At 41.5% G+C, this 23,863-nt stretch overlaps 1 protein-coding gene across 1 annotated transcript in view; it reads right to left on the bottom strand.

Annotated features, from left to right (window-relative positions):
• Positions 1-20,890, bottom strand: part of LOC106607942 (GDNF family receptor alpha-1) — a 96,869-nt gene extending 75,979 nt beyond the window's left edge. Inside the window, exons 1-3 of the mRNA XM_014205442.2 lie at positions 20,341-20,890; positions 19,385-19,687; positions 17,789-17,872 (exon numbers count right to left, since the gene is read on the bottom strand). Coding sequence (XP_014060917.1) covers positions 17,789-17,872; positions 19,385-19,687; positions 20,341-20,380 — 427 coding nt within the window. The 5' untranslated portion in view covers positions 20,381-20,890. The remainder of the gene's footprint in view (positions 1-17,788; positions 17,873-19,384; positions 19,688-20,340) is intronic.
• Between the last annotated feature and the right edge of the window lie 2,973 nt (positions 20,891-23,863).

The raw sequence follows: 23,863 nt of genomic DNA, 5'->3' as shown, positions 1-23,863 counted from the left end.
GCCAAAACAAAAGATGCCCAATATGTCAAAGCCTCAGACGAGGCATGGAAAAATTACCCCCTGTGACAGCCCTTCTTCGGTCTCGGTGGATGCTAACTCGGAAGAAGCACCAGCATGGTTCAGAATGGAGATGGACAAGGGTTTAACAAAGATCCAAGAGATACTTTCTGAATTCCTCAGCAAAATTGATGTGCTGGTGCATAAACTCCACGAAGACCAGAAAGTCACAATGGAACGAGTGACAAAGTTAGAAAAAGACCATGCTTACCACCAGGCTGCCATCCTGGACGTCCGCAAGGACATGGTCCCAAAAATACAAGAAGTTGGAAGACGCCATCTCTAAACTCGACGATGAATTTGATTATTATGAACATTTCCAAAGGCGCTCAAATTTGAGACTTCAAGGTTTCCCGAAGGCAGTGGAGGGAAGAGACGCCATCTCCTTTCTACAGGAATGGATTCCCAAAATTCTGGATCTACGCCCTTCTGCGCACCCACGGGAAATCGAGAGGGCCCAGGCGGCTGCCTGGCCAGGTTGCACCCAGGGCATTTGTCATGAAATTTCTACAGTACCAGGACACTGTTCACATCCTCTCTACTGCCTGAGCAAAGGGAGAGCTCAAGTACGGAGATGCCAGAATAATGATCTTTCCGGATCTCTCTCCCATACTGCACAAGAGGAGGATGGCTTTCTCCCCACTGAAGAGACTTCTGTGTCAGGCTGGCTTGGCATACGGCATGCACTACCCCGCGACTTTGTGGATCGAAACCAAGAATGGTGAGCACACATTTGACTCTGTGAAGACGGCTGAAACATACATGAGGAAAAAACTACCTGACTTGTTCACGTCTACTACATCATGAGGAACTGTCTTTTGAACTTGGATACAGTGGATAGTGAACTGCTAGAACATGAGGAAACAATAAAATTACTCATATGATTGACTGGCTAACGCGATAATGACTGGTGCGGTAAAGTTGGATCATACCTAACATTGGCTGTGCTATTTAGCTAGCTTGCTAAGTTTACAAGGGTGTAACTATAGCTACAGCCACACTATGCCAGGTAGTTACATTGTTGCTGTATAGTTTTATTTGAGCATAGAGGTCCAGTCAGGTTTGGTTAAATAGTTATGTGGCTTTTGACTGGGTTTCAAGTATGTTGTTTATATTACTTCAGGGAATTTTAGCTACTATTATGTTTGCTGGCTTGTTTATTGTTAGAGATGTATGCTAGCATTAGTGATACCGTAGCATGGATAAGCTACTCACTGGCTGGCCGCCTAATTGCCAGATAACTGATTGCTTTACAGTTGTGTATATGTGTATATATAATATTTTTGAGGGGAGGATGAACTCAGGAGGATGGTGATTGTTTAACTACTTGTCCCTATTTGCTATTTGAGGGATGATAGTTATCGTCTGGTAAAGGTTTTCATTTATTCATCATAGCTTGATGTCTTTTTTCCAGTGCTGCTTAGGTTCGTTTGTGGTCACTGCTTTTGTCGCCGCGTGGCACAGGTTTCAGGGCGCATTGGGGAATGCCGATTGGCTAACATATGGGTGTACGGGTAGGCTCTGTTGGTGACTATGAATGCATCCTCTGTTTTTGTTGTTGTTGTTGTTGAGACATGCTGAAGTGGGGCTAAATAGTCCGGTCATAATTGTTGACAATGTTTTGTCGCTTTGATTCAAAGTGTATTTTGTTACTCAACTAACAATATTTTCATGTAACAAGGAACAGTCAATGCACTTCTAATGCCATATACGTATAATGTAGAATGAACCTAATTCGAGCGATGCTAGCATAGCAGGTACATTGCTCACAGACACAATTGAACAGGCACTGATCACAGTTTTGTTAAAACCTGGGAAAGATCCTCTGCTTTGTGGGTCGTATAGACCAATATCTTTATTAAACACTTCATATAAGATTCTTGCAAAACTCATAGCTCTTAGACTAGAAAAGGTTCTTCCTGACCTGGTTGATATGGACCAAACAGGCTTTGAAAGAACCGCTCATCTGCTGATAATATCAGAAGATTATTTAATATTTACAGTGAGGGAAAAAAGTATTTGATCCCCTGCTGATTTTGTACGTTTGCCCACTGACAAAGAAATGATCAGTCTATAATTTGAATGGTAGGTTTATTTGAACAGTGAGAGACAGAATAACAACAAATAAATCCAGAAAAACCCATGGCAAAAATGTTATAAATTGATTTGCACTTTAATGAGGGAAATAAGTATTTGACCCCCTCTCAATCAGAAAGATTTCTGGCTCCCAAGTGTCTTTTATACAGGTAACGAGCTGAGATTAGGAGCACACTCTTAATAAAGGGAGTGCTTCTAATCTCAGTTTGTTACCTGTATAAAAGACACCTGTCCACAGAAGCAATCAATCAGATTCCAAACTCTCCACCATGGCCAAGACCAAAGAGCTCCCCAAGGATGTCAGGGACAAGATTGTAGACCTACATAAGGCTGGAATGGGCTACACGACCATCGCCAAGCAGCATGGTGAGAAAGTGACAACAGTTGGTGCGATTATTCGCAAATGGAAAAAAAAAGAACTGTCAATCTCCCTCGGCCTGGGGCTCCATGCAAGATCTCACCTCGTGGAGTTGCAATGATCATGAGAATGGTGAGGAATCAGCCCAGAACTACACGGGAGGATCTTGTCAATGATCTCAAGGCAGCTGGGACCATAGTCACCAAGAAAACAATTGGTAACACACTACGCCGTGAAGGACTGAAATCCTGCAGCGCCCGCAAGGTCCCCCTGCTCAAGAAAGCACATATACATGCCCTTCTGAAGTTTGCCAATGAACATCTGAATGATTCAGAGGACAACTGGGTGAAAGTGTTGTGGTCAGATGAGACCAAAATGGAGCTCTTTGGCATCAACTCAACTCGCCGTGTTTGGAGGAGGAGGAATGCTGCCTATGACCCCAAGAACACCATCTCCACCGTCAAACATGGAGGTGGAAACATGCTTTGGGGGTGTTTTTCTGCTAAGGGGACAGGGCAACTTCACCGCATCAAAGGGACGATGGACGGGGCCATGTACCGTCAAATCTTGGGTGAGAACCTCCTTCCCTCAGCCAAGGCATTGAAATGGGTCGTGGATGGGTATTCCAGCATGACAATGACCCAAAACACACGGCCAAGGCAACAAAGGAGTGGCTCAAGAAGAAGCACATTAAGGTCCTGGAGTGGCCTAGCCAGAAACCTCGAAACCTTAATGACTTGGAGAAGATCTGCAAAGAGGAGTGGGACAAAATCTCTCCTGAGATGTGTGCAAACTTGTTCGCCAACTACACGAAACGTCTGACCTCTGTGATTGCCAACAAGGGTTTTGCCACCAAGTACTAAGTCATGTTTTGCAGAGGGTCAAATACTTATTTCCCTCATTAAAATGCTAATCATTTTATAACATTTCTGACATGCGTTTTTCTGGATTTTTTTGGTTGTTATTCTGTCTCTCACTGTAAAAATAAACCTACCATTAAAATTATAGACTGATCATTTCTTTGTCAGTGGTAAATGTACAAAATCAGCAGGGGATCAAATACTTTTTTCCCTCACTGTATGTAGAAAATGACCAAGAACCTGTAGTGGCGGCTTCATTAGATGTGGAAAATGCTTTTGACCGCATTGAATGGAGCTACCTGTTTGAAGTTTTACAGGGGATGAATATTGGACCCTAAGTATGTATTTCTGATTAGATTACTGTACAAATGTCCAGTAGCTCAGATCCTGACTAATGGAAATGTTCCTCACAGTTCTCTCTATCATGTGGCACAAGACAGGGTTGTCCCGCTAGTCCTCTCCTTTTTCCTTTGGCTATAGAGCCACTGGCAGAAGCTTTTAGATCTCATCCATCCATCCACGGTGTTCGTATAGGTGGGCGTGAACATCTGGTCTCGCTATATGCTGATGACATTTTGCTTTACCTCAGTAAATCAGAAATTTCACTCCGATCATTAGTTGACATACTGAAAGAATATGGGACCTTTTCAGGATATAAAATAAACCTATCGAAGAGTATAATTATGCCTTTTAACAGGGCAACTATGCAGAACCCAATCTTAGACAAGCTGTTTTCTTGGAGACCTCAGAAAATGATATATCTTGGATTGCAAATATCTTCTGAAATTATTAAGACATATCAACTGAACTATACTCCACTTCTCAAAAAGGTTGTGGAAGAATTGGATGGATGGCAGAATTGAGCAATTTCTCTTACTGGTTGGGTCAATTGTGCAAAGATGAATATATCAAACCTTGCAGTTTCCTATTCCCAAAGTTTTTTTCAATCAACTTCATAGGAAAGTTTCTTAATTTCTGTGGAAATGGAAACCCCCCAGAGTGAAACTCACAACTTTATCCATACCATACTCTGAGGACTTACTCTGCCTGACTTCCAGTTTACTGGGCATCTCAGTTAAAGGCTGAGTGGATATGGCAAAATACAACAAGTTCACCCTCTTGGAGACAGATAGAGGACTGACCCTTGCTATATTGGCACCTATACCTTATATTAGCCCACCTAAAGCTTTGCTAGGTCTCATAAACAACCCTTTCATAAAAAAACAATTTAAATATATGGATTGAAGTCGGTAACCAAACAGAATGGCATAGACCTAAACTCAGCAAAATAAGAAACGTCCTCTCACTGTCAACTGTGTTAATTTTCAGCAAACTTAACATGTGTAAATATTTGCATGAACATAACAACATTGAACAACTGAGCCATAAACTGAACAAGTTCCACAGACATGTGACTTACAGAAATGTCCCTGAACAAAGGGGGGGGGGGGGGGTCAAAATCAAAAGTAAAAGTCAGTATCTGGTGTGGCCACCAGCTGCATTAAGTACTGCAGTGCATCTCCTCCTCATGGACTGCACCAGATTTGCCCGTTCTTGCTGTGAGATGTTACACCACTCTTCCACCAAGGCACCTGCAAGTTCCCGAACATTTCTGGGGAGAATGGCCCTAGCCCTCACCCTCCGATCCAACAGGTCCCAGACGTGCTCAATGGGATTGTGATGCGGGCTCTTCGCTGGCCCTGACATTCCTGTCTTGCAGGAAATCACGCACAGAATGAGCACTATGGCTGGTGGCATTGTCATGCTGGACGGTCATGTCAGGATGAGCCTGCAGGAAGGGTACCACATGAGGGAGGAGGATATCTTCCCTGTAACGCACAGCTTAGAGATTGACTGCAATGACAACAAGCTCAGTCCGATGATGCTGTGACACACCGCCCCAGACCATGACGGACCCTCCACCTCCAAATCGATCCCGCTCCAGAGTACAGGCCTCGGTGTAACGCTCATTCCTTCGACGATAAACGCGAATCCAACCATCACCCCTGGTGAGACAAAATCGTGACTCGTCAGTGTAGAGCACTTTTTGCCAGTCCTGTCTGGTCCAGCGACGGTGGGTTCGTGCCCATAGGCGACGTTGTTGCCGGTGATGTCTGGTAAGGACCTGCCTTACAACAGGCCTACAAGCCCTCAGTCCAGCCTCTCTCAGCCTATTGCGGACAGTCTGAGCACTGACAGAGGGATTGTGCGTTCCTGGTGTAACTCGGGCAGTTGTTGTTGCCATCCTGTACCTGTCCATCAGGTTTGATGTTCGGATGTACCAATCCTGTGTAGGTGTTGTTACACGTGGTCTGCCACTGTGAGGACGATCAGCTGTCCATCCTGTCTCTCTGTAGCGATGTCTTAGGCGTCTCACAGTACGGACATTGCAATTTATTGCCCTGGCCACATCTGCAGTCCTCATGCCTCCTTGCAGCATGCCTAAGGCACGTTCACGCAGATGAGCAGGGACCCTGGGAATCTTTCTTTTAGTGTTTTTCAGAGTCAGTAGAAAGGCCTATTTAGTGTCCTAAGTTTACATAACTGTGACCTTAATTGCCTACCGTCTGTAAGCTGTTAGTGTCTTAACGACAGTTACACAGGTGCATGTTCATTAAATGTTTATGGTTCATTGAACAAGCATGGGAAACAGTGTTCAAACCCTTTACAATGAAGATATGTGAAATTATTTGGATTTTTACGAATTATCTTTGAAAGACAGGATCCTGAAAAAGGGCGGTTTCTTTTTTTTCTGAGTTTATACATCAACAAACATAATTCTATCGTAACCCAATCTTACCCAAAGCCCTAGAGATGGTATTGTATTTTCTTGGTTCAACAAAGGAATTAAAACATTTGGTAATCTGTATAGAGAAAGTGAACTACTATCCGTTCAACAACTGGCATCTCATTTTCAGTTACCTCAAACTCATTTCTTCAAGTACCTACAGGTTATGCACTATATTGCCACCCAGCAGGGAGGTAGGATTCAGCCCATGAGTAAACCTATAACTGATAAACTGTGGCTGGAGAGGAAAGGGGTAAAAGGTTTCATTTCTTACATGTACTCTAGTCTTCAAGCTCTGTTGGGGAACGATGAAGCTCTGAAGACTTGCTTGAAATGGCATAATGACCTTGGTCTCATTTTTGAGGATGAGAAATGGGGAAATCTCTTTTTAGATGCTCAGCTTCTTTCATTTAATAACAGAAGGCAGAAGTTGATGCAATTCAATATTTTACAAGAGGTCTACTTTACACTAGAGAGACTGCATAAGATCAATTCTAAATATTCAAAATGTTGCCCAAGGTGTAAAATGGGGGTGGGCACACTTATGCATATGCTTTTGTCCTGCCCTGAACTAAGAAATTATTGGAAAGACATTATTCAGATCTTATCACAGGTCACTAATATGATGGTACCACTAGTACCTTCCCTTATTCTTCTTGGAGATGACTCTGTTCTACCAGTTAATATTGGTAGCAAAACCAGATTAATTAAATTGGCAATCATTGCAGCCAATAAATGCATAGCTATTATATGGAAGAGTGACACTCTGCCAAGCAAGCAGATGTGGCTAAAAGAACTAACTTCCTATATTCCATTTGAAAACATAACATACAATTTACGTATTAACCCTTTGAATTTACTGATGTCTGGAGTGACTTTCAGCAGTTTCTAGAGTCATCACCTTAGCTGCCTCTTTATTACTTTCTTCATTAATGTTTTACTATTATTATTATTTGTTTTTGCGTTGAATAATTCATTTTCTAGCATTGAATGTGAAGGTCATGTGGTGCGGTTAATCATTTAGGCTAATAACGGTAGAGGGGAGGGATGGGTTTTGCACGATGTGCTCCCATGTAGCTTGGTGTTTTGTGTAGGTGGAAGGAATATCGGGGCATTATCTGTGTCATATTTTGCTGATTGTAAAAAAAATGTGAATAAATATATTGTAAAAAAAAAAAAAAAGTTTCAACCAAAAAGACCAGGGAGGTTTTGCAATGTCTCGCAAAGAGGCACCTATTGGTAAAAAAAAGTGGTCTAAGGCACTGCATCGCAGTGCTAGCTGTGCTACTAGAGATCCTGGTTCGAGTCCAGGCTCTGTCCCAGCCGGCCATGACTGGGAGACCCATGGGGCTGCGCTCAATTGGCCCAGCGTCGTCCGGGTTAGGGGAGGGTTTGGCCCGCAGGGATGTTCTTCTCCCATCACGCACTAGTGACTCCTGTGGCGGGCCGGGTGCAATGCACGCTGACACAGTTGCCAGGTGTATGGTGTTTCCTCCGACACATTGGTGTGGCGGGCATTGTGTCAAGAAGCAGTGCGGCTAGGCTGGGTTGTGTTTCGGAGGACGCACTGCTCTCGACCTTTGCCTCTCCCGAGTCCATACGGGAATTGCAGCGATGAGACAAGACTGTAACTACCAATTGGATACCACGAAATTGGGAGAAAAAGGGCAACAACAAAAAAAGGCAGACATTGAATATCCCTTTGAGCATGGTGAAGTTATTAATTACACTTTGGATGGTGTATCAGTACACCCAATCACTACAAAGATACAGGCGTCCTTCCTAACCCAGAGAGGAAGGAAACCGCTCAGGGATTTCACCATGAGGCCAATGGTGACTTTGAAACAGTTACAGAGTTTAATGGCTGTGATAGGAGAAAATTGAGGATAGGTCAACAACATTGTAGTTACTCCACAATACTAACCTAAATGACAGAGGGAAAAGAAGGAGTCCTGTACAGAATAAAAATACTCCAAAACATCTTGTTTGCAATAAGGCACTAAGGTAATACTGCAAAGAATGTGCCAAAAAAATGCACTTTATGTCCTGAATAGAAGGTGTTACGTTTGGGGCAAATCCAACACAAGACATTACTGAGTACCACTCTCCATACCTTCAAGCATAGTGGTGGCTGCATCATGTTATGGGTATGCTTGTCATCGGCAAGGACTAGGAAGTTTTTGGGGGATAAAAAGAAATGTAGAGCTAAGCAAAGGCAAAATCCTAGAGGAAAACCTGGTTCAGTTTGCTTTCCATCAGACACTGGGAGACCAATTCACCTTTCAGCATGACAATAACCTAAAACACAAGGCCAAATATACACTGGATTTGCATACCAAGACGACATAGAATGTTCCTGAGTAGCAGTTACAGCTTTGACTTAAATCGGCTTGAAAATCTATGGCAAGACTTGAAAATGGCTGTCTAGAAATGATCAACCACCAACTTGACAGAGCTTGAATAATTATTTTAAGAATAATGTGCAAATATTGTACAATCCAGGTGTGCAAACCTCTTAGAGACTTACCCTCTAAAGACTCACAGCTGTAATCGCTGCCAAACGTAATCTATTGACTCAGGAATACTTATGTAAAATATTTCTGTATTTAATTTTTAATAAGTTAGCAAAAATGTAAAAACATGTTTTAATTTTTTCGTTATAGGCTTTTGTGTGTAGATGGGTGAGCAAAATATTTAATCCAATTTAGATTCAGGCTGTAACAGACCCAAATATGGAATAAGTCAAGGGGTATGAATACTTTCTGAAGGCACTGTAGTTATTTTAAGGTGACTATTTTTAACACAAAAAAGCAAGTAATAGAATATTTAATCAGTGATGTAAGGGATCTTTGCAAGAGGGAGGGAATATGATTTCATTGGTCCTCAACTCACGGCTCAGACACTTCATTCAGGACAAGTGGAGTTACCCCTGAGTTAGCCTGACCCAGAGCAGGTTAGTACTGAGGGATTCATTGCCATAGAAATGTACCTGGCTAAAAGGTGAGCCACATTTGTGTGACTGGTTATCCCAAGTTGAACTCAGAGTTGACCAAAGTTACCTCGCTAACTCCTCGAACCTGATTTGTAGTATGGGACTCAGGAGGTCAAGGGGATGTTTACTGTAATTTATACTTTCAACAAAAGTAAGACATGTATGGATAACATCCACAGTATTTAGCCTACAAATGCCAGCTCACGATTGTCTTGATTCAATTGATGGATTTACACTAACTAAACCCAAATGGAAGATCTGAAGATGTCACACCCTGATCTGTTTCACCTGTCTTTGTGCTTGTCTCCACGCCCCTCCAGGTGTCGCCCATCTTTCCCATTATCCCCTATGTATTTATACCTGTGTTCTCTGTTTGTTTTGTTTGTGAAACCTACCAGCGTTTGTTCCCCTGCTCTTGCCTGTTTCTTGCTCCTTTTTCCTAGTCCTTCCCGGTTTTGACCATTCTGCCTGCCCTGACCCTGAGCCTGACTGCCATCCTGTACCTTACCCTACCTTACTGGATTATTGACCCCTGCCTGCCCTGACTCTGAGACTGCCTGCCGTTCTGAACCCTTTGCACCCTCTCTGGGTTATTGACCCCTGCCTGCCTTTGACCTGTCGTTTGCCTGCCCCTGTTTAAGGAATAAACTTTTGTTTCTTTGACACTGTCTGCATCTGGGTCATACCTTAAACGTGATAGAAAATGAGACAGCCTATAAGGAGGAGGTCAGAGACCTGGCAGTATGGTGCCAGGAAAACAACCTCTCGCTCAATGTGAGCAAGACAAAGGAGCTGATCGTGGACTATAGTAAAAGGAGGGCTGAACAGGCCCCCATTAACATCAACGGGACTTAAGTGGAGCGGGTCGAGAGTTTCAAGTTCCTCGGTGTCCACACAACAAACTATCATGGTCCAAACACACCAAGACAGTTGTGAAGAGGGCACGACAACACCACGCCCTCGTTATTGTCATGTACATTTATTGTGTTACTTTTTGATTGATTCGATTTTTTTACTTTATTTATTTAGTAAAAATTGTATTAATTATATTTCTTGAACTGCATTGCTCGTTAAGGGCTTGTAAGTAAGCATTCCATGGTAATGTCTACACCTGTTGTAACAAATAACATTTGATTTGGAAATTAGAACGTGAAAAATTCTAATCTATGTATCAATGCCCTCATTTAACATCCTTGAGATCAAGAATGGCACAAAGCCAAAAACAGCTGGATACTGGAGAGATGTATATTTTCATGGACGTTTTCCAGGAAAGTTTCTTGACTAAAATTGTTATTAAAAGTGGGGGGGTTCTCTCGAGACAAGTGCTGCAGCACAAACGCCCTGTACAGTCAAAAGACTACTAATATTACCAGCAATAACTGTATTGTTAGGGGATCGGAAAAAACACAATCAGTCAATGGGAAATATCATTATACTCATGGGTAATGTAATTCTTTTTAGGGCAATATCGGTCGAAATATTACAAATAGGGAGGTTCAAGATCCTCGTAAGACATCACATTAAAATGGAGGGATGTATTGCAAAAGGAAATTGCAAAATTGCATTATACTGGGAAAGTTGGGTTAATGTGGATAAAAATCCAGCACTTGCAGAAAGAGTAAATTAGGACTACATGTATAATTATTTAACTACCTGTACCGTACATGTGAGCGAAAATAGTTCTAAGTAGCAGTCAAAGTATTGTTGTCCGTTACTTTACTCCAATCAGGAGTATAAATAAAAAATAAGGGGTTTAGAATTGATGTAAACAATTAAATTGATAGAACTCACAATCTTTCTCCAAAATTAAAGCTGATCTACCACTAAAAACAAAACATTAAATCATGATTAGAAGAGTCACAGACACACAGACAAACCAGTACCTCCCTCTCGGAAAAAAACAAACAAACAGCTGCAGCCTTAAAAAGGGTTAAACATCTACATGTACACTATATATACAAAAGTATTGGACACCCCTTCAAATTAGTGGATTTAGCTATTTCAGCCACACAGGTGTATAAAAGCGAGCACACAGCCATGACATCTTCATAGAAAAACATTGGCAGTAGAATGGCCTTACTGAATAGTTCAGTGACTTTCAATGTGGCACTGTCATAGGATGCCACCTTTCCAATAAGTCAGTTTGTCAAATTTCTGCCCTGCTAGAGCTTCCCCGGTAAACTGTAATTGCTGTTATTGTGAAGTGGAAACGTCTAGAAGCAACAACGGCTCAGCTGCCAAGTGGTAAGCCACACAAACTCACAGAACGAGACCGCCGAGTGTTGAAGAGTGTAGCGCGATGATATCGTCTGTCCTCGGTTGCAACACTCACTACCGAGTTCCAAACTGCCTCTGGAAGCAATGTCAGCACAAGAACTGTTCGCTGAAAGCTTCATGAAGTGGTTTCCAGCCGCACACAAGCTTAAGATCATGTGCAATGCCAAGTGCTGGCTGGAGTGGTGTAAAGCTTGCCACCATTGGACTGGAGCAGTGGAAACGCGTTCTCTGTAGTGATGAATCACGCTTCCCAATCTGGCAGTCCGACGAATGGATCTGGGTTTGGTGGATGACAGGAGAATGCTACCTGCAGAATGCATAGTGCCAACTGTAAAGTTTGGTGGAGGAGGAATAATGGTCTGGGGATGTTTTTCATAGTTCAGGCTAGGCCCCTTAGTTCCAGTGAAGGGAAATCTTAACGCTATAGCATGTAATGACATTGTAGACTATTCTGTGCTTCCAACCTTGTGGCAACAGTTTGGGTAAGGCCCTTTCCTGTTTCAGCATGACAATGCCCCCGTGCACAAAGCGAGGTCCATACAGAAATGGTTTGTCGAGATCCGTGTGGAAGAACTTGACTGACCTCAACCCCATCGAACGAAATTGGGATGAATTGGAACGCTGACTGCGAGCCAGGCCTAATCGCCCAACATCGGTGCCTGACCACACTAATGTTCTTGTGGCTGAATGGAAGCAAGTCCGTGCAGAAATGTTCCAACATCTAGTGGAAAGCCTTCCCAGAAGAGTGGAGGCTGATATAGCAGCAAAGGGGGACCAACTCCATATTAATGCACGTGATTTTGGAATGAGATATTCGACGAGCAGGTGTCCACATACTTTTAGTCATGTACTGTATGTACTTAAAGGTCTTGCCCATCCAAGAAAGGTATCCTATGATACAGTATGTACGCCTTTGCATAATAATCAATTGAATCCTAACCAATGAAAAAAAAATATTGTACCAAACAACTACAATAGACCTTTTTTTGTATGAAGCCAGTGAATATTTCATCAAACATGGTTACTCACGACATCTATCTGACTTTATACTGACACCTCACTGTTTGCGGTATGGATAATTGGCATGCATCTGGGCAGAAAAGCAATAGATGTAGCTGGCACATGTGGCGCCCCTGCTGATTCGAGCTGTCAGGAGCGTTGATTAACTGTGATGAATCACTCTCCCACTTTATATCCAATCAGAAACCTCCCAGGAGGACTCCATTCTGGTCACCTTTAACTAAATTATTTTTTGGCTGCATAGAGCTAGCGGCAGGGACAAGGCTGCAACCTGATGCTGCTGTTAGCATTATTCTGCCATTAAGCTGCAGCTGTGAGAGTAATGTCTGGAACGGTGTCTGTGTGTTAAGCAGCTAAAGCCCCTCAACCTGTGGCTAAATCCTCCGTGTGAATTGGAGGGACAGCTATGGACTTTTGGATGAAAGTCAAACAGACAGACAACAACAGACATCCAGGATGTTATGTAGTATTTGAAGGACTATTAAAAACCTTCATTGAGATCTAATATTATAATCAATCCCTACAGCAGCAATCCCCAAAATAGGATTTGCCTGATTTGGAAATGGGGTCGCAAGAGAAACTTGTGCTTGGTTCATAGAACCGAATCGTTAAGTCCATAACTTCCGGTAGCCACTAGATGCGGTTGTAAAAAACTGAGTGGTTTCTGTTTTCTTCCTACAAATGTGGCTTTTTAACAGTTTCATCTACTGAAAGATAAGATTCTGAGGATCACATCCATGTCTTGTGTTTCCCTCTACAATGCCCACAAGGACTCATTAGAACAGAGTGGGCAAGACCAGGCACTTAATCAGACTGGGGGGAAAGGAACATTATCAATGATGATGTTCTTTTCTACACAGAAGGTCATACAAAATTATTGCCTGAGTATCTTTTGAACTTCCCAATACCTTCCTGATACATTTCAGTCACTTTAACACACACTTCTTTAAGATTAAAATATTGTCCAAAAATGCTGTCAGACTGATTTGTAATAAACTGTCATAGCCCCAATTAAACAAGTCAACATTGGCTTTTGATTACATCACATTCTTACATTGGTGGGGTCACGGTGCAAACATTTTTGGGAACCCCTGCCCTACATCTTCTAAGACGGCCAATGAGAGTGGAGGAGTCAAGACAACCCTGTGGAGCTTCCCGACTTCTCCAGACCGATGTGCATTGGTGGAACCGTATACCTGAGCTCCAGCAACATAGGGATTATCCTTTGATCCAGTCCAACAGAAGAGCTCGGGCGAAAAAACAAATCAATAGTTTTTTGTACTCACAGCCTCAGGTTTCTATTTTAACATGTCTGGCTATTGATTAGCTTTCAGATGAGAAGTCTCCCTACGACATCACACTCTAGGTGGATTTGGGAGTCTTTAGCGGAACAAAAAACCCTTGTAAAGTAGGAAGGAGGGAGCAAGGGAACGTTAACATAGAACTCCTATCTCAGTCAGTGCTCACTGAGGAGGCTGAGGCCACAACTCTGACAGATAGAGTACAGCTGTACCCCGACATCAAAGGCCCAGGCTTGGCCTGTGATTGACACATCCTGACACAAACAGCCAGACGGGGGAAATGGAGCTGCTTTATCAAAGTAGCCATTTTAATGACATTTGTTTGTCAGGTGGCACAGGGAATATTGATATGGAAATGCTACCATCAAAGACACCTCCTTTTTATATTCTCTTTCTCTTTCTCTCACACAAACATTTTCAGTTGGGGAAAGTACAGAGAGTCAAACACCAAAGCAATAACATTGAGAGTGGTTTTGGTTGGTTGGTGGAATCTAGGGTTGGAGCTGTCATAATACTTCTCCCAACACATCATAAAGTGCAGAGGTACTCTTGAGTCCAAACAACACAAATACTGTTCTCTCCCATTCCTCTCCCTCCTCTCACTCTATAAGAACCCAAGTGGCAGTCTGTCCTCATACACCGCTGGACTCTGAGTTCATTATAAGAGTGGCATTCCAACAGCAGTGAGCTGTGTTGACAAGCTCTCAGCATCGTGTCAGTATAGGGATTTAAGGTGCTGTGTGGTCCGTCTGCAAGGGTGGGACTACATGGGTTTTCACACATACACAGCTCAAAGACTTCAGAGAGAATCCTTTAAATGCTTTAAATGCCACTTTTGCATGTTTATGTGCTGACCTCATAATCATCATCATGATCTGTCATCAGCTTAAACCACAAAAACGTAACGGGGAAAGGTCATCTACAGGTCTTAGAAAATAATGGAGTGATATAGAAACTCATCTTTATTCATAGTAGTACTTCCCAGATTTTTTGATGTCCTTATCCCTTTTTCACCTCTACCTCATCATATAGGCAATTTCAGTCCAGCCAGTCCATGCTGCACAGAAGACTCTGTTTTACATTTTGTGTCACATTTTTTCCACGGGTTTCATTTTTCTTATTGGCGCACTGAACAGTAAATGACAATTGGCTGACATTTAAAAGGGGCTTTATCTACAGAGTGATTGTACCATAGCTATATCTCTGTGGCGATAAGCCAGACCATTTTGTAATTTTTACCCATTTCCTCAGTTTAAAGGTATAGTACATCAACAACTCTTTTTGGTTTAGACTTTGAAGAGTCAACCTCCAATGTTATTCCACGCATACAGCAAACAAGCATTTTCTTATTCTAGTTCTAAAAATCGAGGGGGGGAGGGAATATTTACATTGGTCAGTATGAGAGGCTCCAGACCAGTGAGTGTTCATGACTACGGTAATTTGAAACTGTGCTGTGTATTCATCCATTTCCTCCACTGCTTGCCTCTTCAGCAGGGGCAAATGGTCTGGGAGTAATGCAAGTCCACTTGAATCTAGGAGAAATGGGCTCTCACGGCCTTCTCTATGCATCAGTGCGTCACAAGATGGCAAACTGGTGGGCGGAAAAGGAACAATTTTATTGAATTCTCTTTCTCTATTTCTCCAAAGGCGTTCTAGCTTACACGCACACACATGCAAACGCACACAAAGGAATGCACAAAATGAATTCAATGATCTGGTACTTCATCCATGAGCAAGTGCACTATGGTGAACTCTGCATGTAATTGAACGATGTGTGACTGTGTGAGTAAACCATTTACTTTCAAACATATTTAAAGAAGGGCACATCCCTTGAATGAGATGACTCACCATGTCTGTCTTATGACAGCAGTTGTGGCTTTTGTGACCATTGACACAGGAACTACTCCAAACTTAGTATGTTTCACCAGTACACTAGCCTGGCGCTCAGGCAACAGCATGGCACTTCTTGATAATGAGAAGCAATGAGCTCTGCAGACAGCGGAAGCCCAGAAGCATTCAATGAGCCATTTAATAGAGTGAAACAGACATCAATACAGGTAGTTCCCACTGAAAGAGACTTAGGGTTTCTATGAGGAAATGGAGTGGGAAAGAAACAAGATGCACCGCTTGTATTAAAAGAAGAAGTAGAAAAATACACAACTCAGCTCCAGCAAAGAAGCATGTTGTGGTCACTGATGTGATACATTTGCAATCTGCAGATTTCATTAATTTGTGTTTCAAGATTTTGTAACTTTTTTTGCACTCATAGTATTCTCAATGTGATTTAAATGGAAAATATAGATCAAATCAAAATGAGATGATATGTTCTGTTCCTGGGATGTACACTCTACTGAAGTTTCTCATGTGGCAACTTCCACCACATTAAGAGACTGACTTACTCATACTTCAAAGTGACTCACCCTGACTCATCGTACGGCTAAAAGCATTCTATCTGCCTGGAGAAAATATTTGAAAATAATTAAATTAACTTAGAACTGTGTGCTGTGCACAAACATGTGTGTGTGTATGTATGCACAAGTGTGTATGTTCATGCAATCACGCTCAGTGCTCTCCACATCCTCCTCACACATTTCAGCTGCTGTTCTAATACTATTCTATTATTTTCACTTAATAACAATTAAGGACACCCAGTGTGCTTTAAGGCAGCTGTGTACCTTATAAGTTTCACTGATATTGTTCCAGCGTTATGTCTGGTTTAGTCCTTCGGAGGCCTACAGTACCCAGAGTAGAGGAGGGAATAAGGACTGTAGGGCCTGGGGGTGTGTAGGAAAGATCAGGAATAAACCTCACTATAATCAGGAGGGTGCATAGGAGAATGCCCAGAGTGTCACTGGAGATTATTAGGCTCAGGTCCCAAGCAGGGGCCTATTACAGATTCATTACATCTCACAATGCCTCCCTTTGTTCCTTACTATGAATCAGTAGGCTGATCTATGAGTCCTCTAAGCCTTACTGAGACAGCCATGTTATAGGGCTGCCTGGGAGTAGGGGTTGTGATAGGCACTGCGTTGACCTAAACCTCTATGACACCCGTCCTGTCTCCCCTCTCACCCTTATTGTCTCCTTCTCACCCTGCCTGGCCCATAAATCTCCCAAGATGAGGTGGAATGGATGATCTGTGAGACCTGTCGCTAAGAAAGAAATGTGCAACCGTCAATCAACATAAAGAGCTTTTCAAAAGGGAATAAGAAGCACCTTCACATTCTGAGAGCTTTCTCATAAATCTCTCAGGTTCTAGTAGCTTAGAGCGGAAAATGTCTGGGGCTGTTATATGCCTTAATATGAACTATGCTCCTAAGCGACAAATGGAGCATTGATGTTTGGCTGTATTCTAACTAACATATATAATGGCTTATGAGCCATTTCCACTTTTCTGAAATTGGAGTCATTGTTCTGGAAACGTTATTTGGATATCTCTTATTTGCCCAAGGACTCTTCAAGTTTCTGCTGTTTATGTCTCTATCACCATTGATGACAAAATTGTCCCATTTCAATGTGCTTATTAAACTAATCTCAGACTCTTATTCTCCATCACTAGCCACACAATATGCCACCTCACGTGCACTGGATGGGAGTTCCTCATAACAAAGACCAAGGCAAAGTCAGAAAGGCCACTATAACATCAATGGATTGCGCCTATGTGATCGAAAATAAACTACCAATGTGCAGATTGAATTGTTGACAACGATGTGCGATTTAAACACAGCCCAATAAACTATGCTCCAACGTGACGTATTTTTGTCATTTTACCAACTCCACACCACCACACTGTGTTGAGCTCTCATTGGACACTCAGAACTATAGATCTCCATGCAAGATCACTTACAATGGGCATGCATTTCATTGGGGCAAAATAGGGAAAGTGTGAGGATTGTAAAAATGTTTAAACACAATTCCACTAAGAACATGCACAGCCAGCATTTAATCTGCATACTTTCACAAAGAAGCCAGGCGTCCATCCATGAACTTCGCAATAAGTGGCACAATCGTAAACTCTTAATAAATCCATGTCTTTACCTGAAATAATGGGGGCCAGTCGGAATATGTCAGACAGCCGGCTATTCATGGTCTCGTAAGGAGAGTCCTCCAGGAAATCGTTCCCTGAAAGGAATAATGAAATACAATGTGATTTTTAACATACTCTTGCAGTCTTAATAGTCATGTTAATGTTGCAGACAACCAGATACACTGAGAAAAAAAACACAACATGTAAAGTGTTTTCTCTCAAATTTTGTGCACAAATTTGTTTACATCCCTGTTAGTGAGCAATTCTCCTTTGCCAATATAATCCATCCATTAAACAGCATGATCATTACACAGGTGCACCTTGTGCTGGGGACAATAAAAGGCTATTCTAAAATGTGCAGTTTTGTCACACAACACATTACCACAGATGTCTCAAGTTTTGAGGGACCATCTAATTGGCATGCTGACTGCAGGAATGTCCACCAGAGCTGTTGACAGTGTTCCAGTTCCCGCCAATATCCAGCAACTTCGCACAGCCATTGAAGAGGAGTGGGACAACATTCCACAGGCCAAAATCAACAGCCTGATCAACTCAATGAGAAGGAGATCGGTCGCGCTGCATGAGGCAAATGGTGGTCACACCAGATACTGACTGGTTTTCTGATCCACATCCCTACTATTCCCAGTTATGTGAAATCTATAGCTTAGGGCCTAATGAATGTATTTCAATTGACTGATTTCCTTATATGAATTGTAACTCAGTAAAATCTTTGAAATTGTTGCATGTTGCGTTTATATTTTTGTTCAGTATAGCTAGATAGAAAGATTTAATTTAAAGAGCATGCACATGGGTTATTGTTTTCACTAAATGTTTGTGAGCTACCATGGGCTGTGTTTAGACACTAATTGATCTTTTGACCTATCAGATCAGCTCTGAAAAAGATCTGATGTGAAAAGATCTGATCTGATTGCTCAAAAGACCAGTTGGTGAAAGAAATATCAGAATTGGGCTGCCTGTCTAACAACTACCTTTACACAGACAGCCAAATTCTGATATGTTTTCCACTAATTGATATTTTGACCAATCACATCAGTTCTTTTCACATCAGATATTCTTCAGAACTGATTGGTAAAAGGACCAATTAGTGAAAAAAGATCAGAATTGGTCTGCCTGTGTAAACACAGCCTAAAACAGCCATGCAAATACACATGGGATGGGTATCTGGGTCAGTCAATGTCCATGCTGCCCAACAACTCATTAGCCTACAGTTGATTAGGTATAGTGGTCAGTTGCACAACTGAGATCCCATTCTGCCCCACTGGCCACTGGGATTAAGCAGTACAATTGTTGTGTATGATCAACTCCAAGATAATGAGTGCAAAGTGCCTTTCCACTCGATTCATTCCAAGAGATGTCTTAAGGATATTACCTTTCCCAGTATGCACTGGCGGGAAAGTTTACGTACCTAATAATGTGGTGTTTTCTTACTGAATCGGTTTTTACTTTAGCAGTTTACATGGTCCATCAATACATTAGGCCTAATCATACAGCATGTCTGGGATTTAAAAAAAATATATTAATGTATAGACTTCTGACAATTATTGTGTGCTTGCTGTGTTGTAGCCAACTGTAATGATAGTGCATACCCTGCAAAGTCTGATAGATTCCCCAATAGATGCGAAGGCAGTTCTTCTCTTTCTTCATGCCCCTTTTACACCTGCAGTTGTACAGGGGGCTCTGCTTGACTGCTTCTATGGCACTCCGACATTCGTCCTGCGCCTCCAGTCCGGCCACCATGCTAAAGTTTCTCTCCTTCCCTCCAGCAACGCACTGTCTCATTGTCCGATACTTGGTACTGCATCCTTGCTCCTTCATACACTGCTCACTCGCCTTGACACAATCGAGGCGGTTGGGACCAGAAGGAGCATTCTCCTGGGCATACAAAACATCTGTGGAGAGAATAAATGATTATAGGCCTAATAATAATAATAATGTTTCTGTTGTGTATATGTTAAATATTGTAGACAATACGCGATTTAGTCACAATAAATATTCAGAGATTAAACTAAATGAAAGCAGTATTAGATATTAAAATATTGATTGTATTTTATTGCGAAACTCCATACAATTAAGGTGACAATAACAACACAAACATCTCATAGACTACTAGCCAAATACTAGCGTTCAATGCATTTCATAGCCTAACAATTTGTGCAACAAAAAATAAATAAGATAAGGATAAGTAAAGTTTTTAAATATGACGTACATGCTTTTGCAACGTCGGCTATAACAAGGGTAGGCCTATATAGGTTATGATAATGAATTGTCACGGTCTTTAGTTGTGTCTAGTCCAGAATCAGAACTCAATTCACTTCGATTAGGATACATGAGCTCGTAATTGACTTTTCACTAGTCTTTGGGCATGACACGCATTTGGTTGGCCCATTTCGCTCCATAACGACCACCAATTTTGCTATTTATTTATCTCAGCTGGCCTCTGACTGATTGTCATTGCTTATTTACAAATGTAGATTATATACTATATGTTTACACTAGTCATTTGCAGTGTATATTAGTCATAGGCCTTGATACTAAAACTTACCTAAAAGAGGCAGAACGACATAAAGAGTGACGAAGATCATTGCGTATCTATCCGTGTGATGCCTTGTTACAATGGAATTGGTAGAACGTCTAGCAAAAAACTTCGTGCTTTCATTCCACTCTATTCAAATCCATTGAAAACATCGGGGCATGAGGTCCGACATTCGGAACACATCCAGCTGACTTCATGCGTAAAACATTCCAACCCAAAAGTACTCCAATTTTGCGACAGGCAACCGAAACCATCAACCACAGAATGATTTTCTTTCCGTGTAAAAACTAAACAAAAGACAACGATAAGATATCATAAGGAGACTAAACGAACGGGCCAGAGTGCTCTCGGGAACTCCAGCTCGTAGGATGCCCGCGTGTGTCTGAGCGCGCGATGATGCTGTGCTCAATAGTGCAGTGACCACAGCCAGGCAGCAGCAGCAGCAAGGCAGAGGAACTTCTGCATTTCAACGTGGATTTCGGCGATGACAATTAGATACATTTTTGTTATTAAACTTTTTCAGACACATTTTCTTTTTGCAGTTGTCATACAGTGTTGATGTGTGGATAAATAAATGCGCGTAGGCTATTGTCTGTGCGCAATAAGTGAATTGCACACATTACACGAACTATAGGCTTTTTTTGTACACTCTATCCTAAAACATAGGCTATGACACTATTTGCAATACTTTTTATTGTTGATTCTGCGTTCAATTTAATAAAAAAAATAACCTAGTGTCTTGATTAATTTCTTAGGACTAGACTTCTCCACTACCATCTTCAATATTCCATTATTCTTGGGGTCACAGAGTTCATGGGTTCAACATGAAAACGTTAAAAATATGTTTTGGGAATATCCCCAAGTCATAACCAAAGCTGCTATCGCCGATCAAAACGCCATACTAATTTTTGCGAAAGACAACCCCATGCGAACAGACAATAGCTATATGCTCTACAATATTGCATTTCTTGGTTGATGTGGGCATTTTCTAACCAATTCGATGAAAGCCTGTGTTTGTTCCCTTTTCCACATTGAAAATCTAATCAGATAACAATGCTGCCGTATGCGCATGCATGATGCGCGTTCGCCACCCATATGGAGCGTGGAAAGAAAAATGAGACGGAGCCTACATTGTCTATATGCTGTGCTGATCACAGAGCAAACCATACACTAGGCATTCCATAATTGGAGAACAGTGTAGAGCCGTCAGTTCAGCCAGTCAATCCACTGTTGACGTCGAGTAGCCTATAAAATGGTGAGCATGGGTGAATATCGCCATCTGTTGGTTAAAAAAAAACTAATATGCACCTGATTATAAATTGACATTTTAGTAATTTAGCAGACGCTCTTATCCAGAGCGACTAACAGTAGTGAATCAATACATTTCATACATTTTTTTTTCTTCTCCGTACTGGCCCCCGTGGGAATCGAACCCACAACCCTGGCATTGCAAACACCATGCTCTACCAACTGAGCCACAATCACTATATGCCTAACCCTAGACGTGGCTAATGTAAAATGAAACTATCTGAATTAATTTGAAGGCTATTCAAATCATTCAAATTTAGTGGTTTATGATCATTAAAATGTTAACATTTCATTAGGCCTATTAGCTTAATTTGACATACTTTTCCATATTAGATATTTTTAACTGTGGGCATTGAATAACACAGAGATAGACAGTCCATTAATAAGTGAGATATAATCCATGCCATATTGGACCGAATCAACCAACAACAAATGCTCCACTCAACTTCACTATATCAACTGGACTGAATCCTTTAATACACAAATGGGAAGCTGAGAGACCAGAGCCATAAACATTTATACAGATGGTGTGAAAGAATAGACAAGGTGTCTCAAGGCCAAGGGAGATGTCAGGAATTGGCACTAGCTGGACAACAGTCTTCAGGTGTCGTCAGGAGTTTTTACAGCAAGGTAATAATGTTCAGCAGTTGACGCTAATATATAGGCCTAAAAATGGATCCAGAAAAATAAGAAAATAAGAAAAACCTAGATTTGATACACTAATATGAAATTACATTAATAAATTAATAAGTATAGAAAAAAATGGCTTAATCAACTGTAATGGGACAGAGACTATACATTAATGAGGGGTTGGGTTAAATGCGGAAGACACATTTCAGTTGAATGCATTCAGTTGTACAACTGACTAGTTATCCCCCTTTCCCTTTGATGTCACCTAAATGATCTCCCTAAAACGAATAGGGAGAAACTAAACCACTGAGCCAAAATTGGCGCCACCAAACTGGGCTTTAATGGGCACCAAGCAGGTGCGTTGCCTACCCTTAGGACCTGAAGTACAACATGCATAACTATTAACTGACCATGTAAACTGCTGAAAAAAGTTTCATAAACCAAATGATTGTCTGAGAGTAGGCTAGACATAGATGATGGTTTAACAAACACAGAAGCGAACTAAGTGCGCATATGCCTATCTTCTTGTAGGCCTATTACGTACAAAGTGACATTGGGGATTTTGTAACATTTACATTTTACATTTACGTCATTTAGCAGACGCTCTTATCCAGAGTGACTTACAAATTGGTGCATTCACCTTATGATATCCAGTGGAACAACCACTTTACAATAGTACATCTATATCTTTTTTTTTGGGGGGGGGGGGGGGGCTACTAGGGTAATTCTACAGCACAATAGCAACATAAAATAGGTAAATGCATAAAGGGGAACATACAAAGGCCTGATGTGCAAAACCGCAAAGGTCAATGAAAGTCCAATTAATTGGCTTTTCAATGGGAGCTTTCAAATTATGCCTATATTTTTTTCAGATAAAATATAATCTGTGTTCTCCTTGAGCAAATTACAACCCAGCTAGCACATTTGGTTCCTTCGAAGTTGTGGGAGCATACGTTTTTGGTTTCCCATTGGTTCCGGGAAAAAGCCATGTGTTTACTGACCAGTAAAACTGAACGTTTTTTTTAAACGTTCTGAGAACAGAAGTGATAAGTTCGTCTGTTCTGGGAACTTTCATTTTTAGGTTGCAGGGAGGTACTGAGAACGTTTTACTATGGTTCCCTAAAAGTTTTCCTGGGAGGTTTTATTAACGTTTGAAGGTAAGTAAATAGCATTCTGAGAACATGTTTCAATAAGACTGCCATCTTAGGTTAAGTGTTTTGAACTACAAGCAGATAAGACACATTGCTTAAGCACTAATCATGCAAACACATTTATTTTTCATTGTGGCTCGGCATCATCGAGATTCAAACCTATGATATTCTGTTCTCCATCCAGAGAATTAGTCCACTGTGCTACCATGATGGAGCTAGCATGCCATGTATGTTTTTTTTTTTACTCATACAAAGCTGTTCGTTTTAGTTTATTCAAACAGACCCTATTTCAAAGGAAACAAGCACTCATTTAGATCAGGTGCGGCCAATTAGTGTGTCTGGCCAACACACCTGAACACACTTAGCAAGATAGAGGATAGAGATAGTTTTGTAGATGGCATGAGGTAGGAATAAATACATTTCATTAGTGGAGTAGGGGGGTG

This window comes from Salmo salar, chromosome ssa01 (genome assembly GCF_905237065.1).
Source record: "Salmo salar chromosome ssa01, Ssal_v3.1, whole genome shotgun sequence".
Taxonomy (NCBI): Eukaryota; Metazoa; Chordata; class Actinopteri; order Salmoniformes; family Salmonidae; genus Salmo; species Salmo salar.
This window is presented reverse-complemented; position numbering and strand designations above follow the sequence as displayed.